We start from the raw sequence: 3,516 nt of genomic DNA, 5'->3' as shown, positions 1-3,516 counted from the left end.
TCCCATGGCCCCTCCCATGGCCCCTCCCATGGCCCCTCCCGCCGTGTCCTGCCCTTTGTTCGCGTCTTTGTTGACTCTCGGCACTGGAATGAAATTTCATGTTGCTTCTGCACAAAGACAACAAAGCATTCTGATAAACTCTGGTTTTACCGGTTTGGTCTCATTTTAATGCCTTTGTTCTGGTCATATTGCGACCTGGTTCTGATGATCTCAGCAGAACTCAGCCTGGCCCTGGTTCCCCTGACTCTCCGCCGCAGATCTGGATCAGAACCTCGGTTCCTTCTCACAGTTCAGCTACAAATGAAGCTGCCATTAGTTCTTAATGCGCCGTCAACATAAAACTGAATCTGATTGTAATTTCCACGTGAACCTGCTTTACCGCACTGTAAAACATTAACCCTGATTCAACTCGGAAAAACTCTGTTTTATATAGGCTCGGCTCTGAACCGGGTCGTTTCTCCTGACCCGGTTCTGAACCGGGTCGTTTCTCCTGACCCGGTTCTGATGAGATCCTGTCTGAGTAAACAGAGCAGTGAGGGAACCACAACCATAAAGATAACACAGTTGATCTGGTTGCCATGGAGATGGTCAAACCGGATGCAAGCTCGCGGTTCTGGACCGGATCAGCTGATGGCGGATCGGACTCAGGTTCATAATTATTTATTCATTAAATTGTTTCCCATTATTTTAATGTTTCATGAATTTATAGAACTAGATGTTTAAAATAGTTTATTTCATGTTTTCACCAGTTTTGTGGAGATGATCACATGAACAGATATTTATTGGTTCTGACCCGATCGGGTCGGCTCACCTGCAGGACGCACGCTACTTCATTAACTGGGAGTTCTGAGGCTTTTCTGGACGTCAGTACCGGAACCATGGTCTCATCTTCACCGCAGGGCTGGTTCTGGGAAAGCTGCACACACACACACACACACACACACACTGGGTCAGAATCAGAACCGGACCAGAACCAGGAGCACAGGTTCTGGAGCGGCTCCGTTTAAAGCTTCACCGGTTCAGAACCAGAACAGACACATCGTCTGATACACTGTATACTCTGACAGCTGATTGGGTCAGAACCGGGTCCAAACAGAACCCAGGAGTGAACACAGAGTAAAAGAGCCATTCTACAGAACCAGGTCAGAGCTTCCAGACCCGGTTCTGCAGAGGGAAGGGCTGCCACTTTTCACATCGACTGTGAAGTTTCTGGTTCTGCTTGGCCAACCGGACCGGACCACTGCAAGATGAACCAGAACCAGGAGCTGCTGGACCAAAACCCAGAGGAACAAATTATGAATTACTGACGTAAACGCCTCCATGCTGCTGAAAACCTATTAGAGAGCAGCAGCTACCAGCACGCCCCCTGCAGGCGCGGAGGGGAGCAGCAGGCACCGGTCTGCCCCCTGCAGGCGCAGAGGGGAGCAGCAGGCACCGGTCTGCCCCCTGCAGGCGCGGAGGGGAGCGGCAGGCACCGGTCCGCCCCCTGCAGGCGCGGAGGGGAGCAGCAGCTACCAGCACACCCCCTGCAGGCCCGAAGGGGAGCAGCAGGCACCGGTCCGCCCCCTGCAGGCGCGGAGGGGAGCAGCAGCTACCAGCACACCCCCTGCAGGCGCGGAGGGGAGCAGCAGCTACCAGCACGCCCCCTGCAGGCCTTTCCAGAAGGCCACGTCAACAGGAAGCGGCTCTTCTCCCCGTCCTGACTCTAAGAGTCACCGGGTCGGCACCGGGTCGCTCCAGAACCTGGGCGTCCCTCTGACATCAGGGAAGCATCTGAAACACGCAGGAGAAGATCTGGAAAAACCTGACAGGGAGGAATGTTCCCTGGAGGGCAGAGGTCAGGCTCTGGACCTGAGGAGCGCCAGAGTGACGGGCAGCAGAGGCCTGGACCTTGAGGCCGTCCAGTCGTCACCTGACCCCCAGCGGGGTCACAGGGTCGCGGCCTCCAGACTGAAGTTCTGGTAAATGTCGTTTGGACTCCAGAACTCATGCAAAGTTTAGTCAAAGCAGTTCAGGATTCATCAGCACTTAGAAACTTTCAGAAAAATAACAAGAATAAATAAAGTTTAGCTAAAAAAGAAAGGAAACAGAAAAAACGGACCATTTCTCCATCAGAACCAGGTTCTGGTTTTACTCCCAGCCTTACCTCCAGCGACTGGACCATGATCTCCTGGTTTTCCTTTTTTTCCTTTTTCTGCCACAGCGCCGGGAACGGGAAGCGGAACATGTTGGTACCGGTCAGGTTCTGCTGCAGAACCGTCACAAGGCTGTCGTCTCTCAGAATGAGTCACAGGCAGGAGACGCTGAGCATTTAAAGCAAACACGCCTTCACCCCGCCGGGCCCCACAACGGGCCGGTTCTGCTGGCTCCGCCCACCACCTGACCCACAACACCTGCCTCCAGGAAGCCGCTCCTTCCTGCTAGAGTCACAGGAACTCGGCTGGACCTGCAGAACGTCGTCTGAACCGAGATCCGGTCCGGTCCGACCCGGATCCGGTCCAGAACTTTATGGAGTCCGATCCAGCGGATCAGATCAGCAGTTCTCCGGCTTTCTTTGGACTCTGGCTGCTTTTCTGAACCAGCAAGTTTCTGAATAGTTCTGGATCACATGTGTTAAACTGGTGGCCCGGGGGCCAAATCCGGCCCGCCACGGCCACTTCAGAGGGCCTCACTGAATGATGCAGGCAAAGTTTTTATTAAGATTCAGACGGTTTGTTCATTTTAACTAAAGGTTCTGGTAGAACCGGGCCTCAGGATATTCATCATAATTTGGCACGCAGATCTACGGAACCAACATTTGGACCTATTCCTGTCCATCTGATCCAACACCGGTACCGATGCCGATACAACAATATCAGCAGATGTTTAAAGGATGGGATCAGAACCAAAACATCCTGATCGGATTTCAGAATCACAATGCTGATCCCAAATATCTTCCTTAACAAAACCCTGGACCCAGAATGGGTTCTGTTCTGATCCGGTCCATCACCTGGAGTTTCCTCTGAGAAAGCGGGTCGGGGTCACCTTCGGTCCCTGCTGGAACAGCTGCTCTAATATTAGACGCACCATGTGACAGCGGCCTAATTAGAGCAGAGGAAGACGACGAGGAACAGGAAGTCTGGCGATGATTTACCGTTATCATCTCATTCCCCTTCAGGACCAAAGTCCATTTAAAACAGCTGGGCCCAGAGAGATACCTGGAGAACAGAGAACCGCAGACTGGGTCCAAACCAGCAGAGAACGTCTGGAACCAGCAGATCCATAATGGGCGGCACTTCTGCTAATCAACTAATAGTAGAGCTAATTCGTCAATAAGCCCTGACTAGAGCTTTAAAAACATTTAGCACACTTAGCTTCCCCTAAATTAATCCATGCTAACTTATTCTGCAGGTTTACAAAATTTCAACATCTGTGTTTAAGTTTTGGTTAGAATTTAATGTGGCGCTTTAGCGCTAGCTTCCATTAAATATCATGTTGGCATAACGCTTTAGCGCTAGCTTCCATATCATGTTGGTA

The 3,516-nt window shown here is 51.7% G+C and overlaps 1 protein-coding gene across 3 annotated transcripts in view; it reads right to left on the bottom strand.

The window, feature by feature from the left end:
* The window catches only part of atp2c1 (ATPase secretory pathway Ca2+ transporting 1), a 22,047-nt gene that overhangs the window by 16,833 nt on the left and 1,698 nt on the right, over positions 1–3,516 (bottom strand). Inside the window, exons 1-2 of one of the 3 annotated variants that reach the window (XM_008430624.2) lie at positions 2,147–2,280; positions 812–916 (exon numbers count right to left, since the gene is read on the bottom strand). In XM_008430624.2, the coding sequence (XP_008428846.1) occupies positions 812–916; positions 2,147–2,227 (186 nt within the window). In that variant the 5' untranslated portion in view covers positions 2,228–2,280. Of the gene's footprint in view, positions 1–811; positions 917–2,146; positions 2,281–3,516 lie in introns of those variants that run through there. The other 2 variants (XM_008430627.2, XM_008430626.2) reach the window with 2 other exon arrangements.

The sequence above is a fragment of the Poecilia reticulata genome, linkage group LG16, assembly GCF_000633615.1.
Source record: "Poecilia reticulata strain Guanapo linkage group LG16, Guppy_female_1.0+MT, whole genome shotgun sequence".
Classification (NCBI taxonomy): domain Eukaryota; kingdom Metazoa; phylum Chordata; class Actinopteri; order Cyprinodontiformes; family Poeciliidae; genus Poecilia; species Poecilia reticulata.
This window is presented reverse-complemented; position numbering and strand designations above follow the sequence as displayed.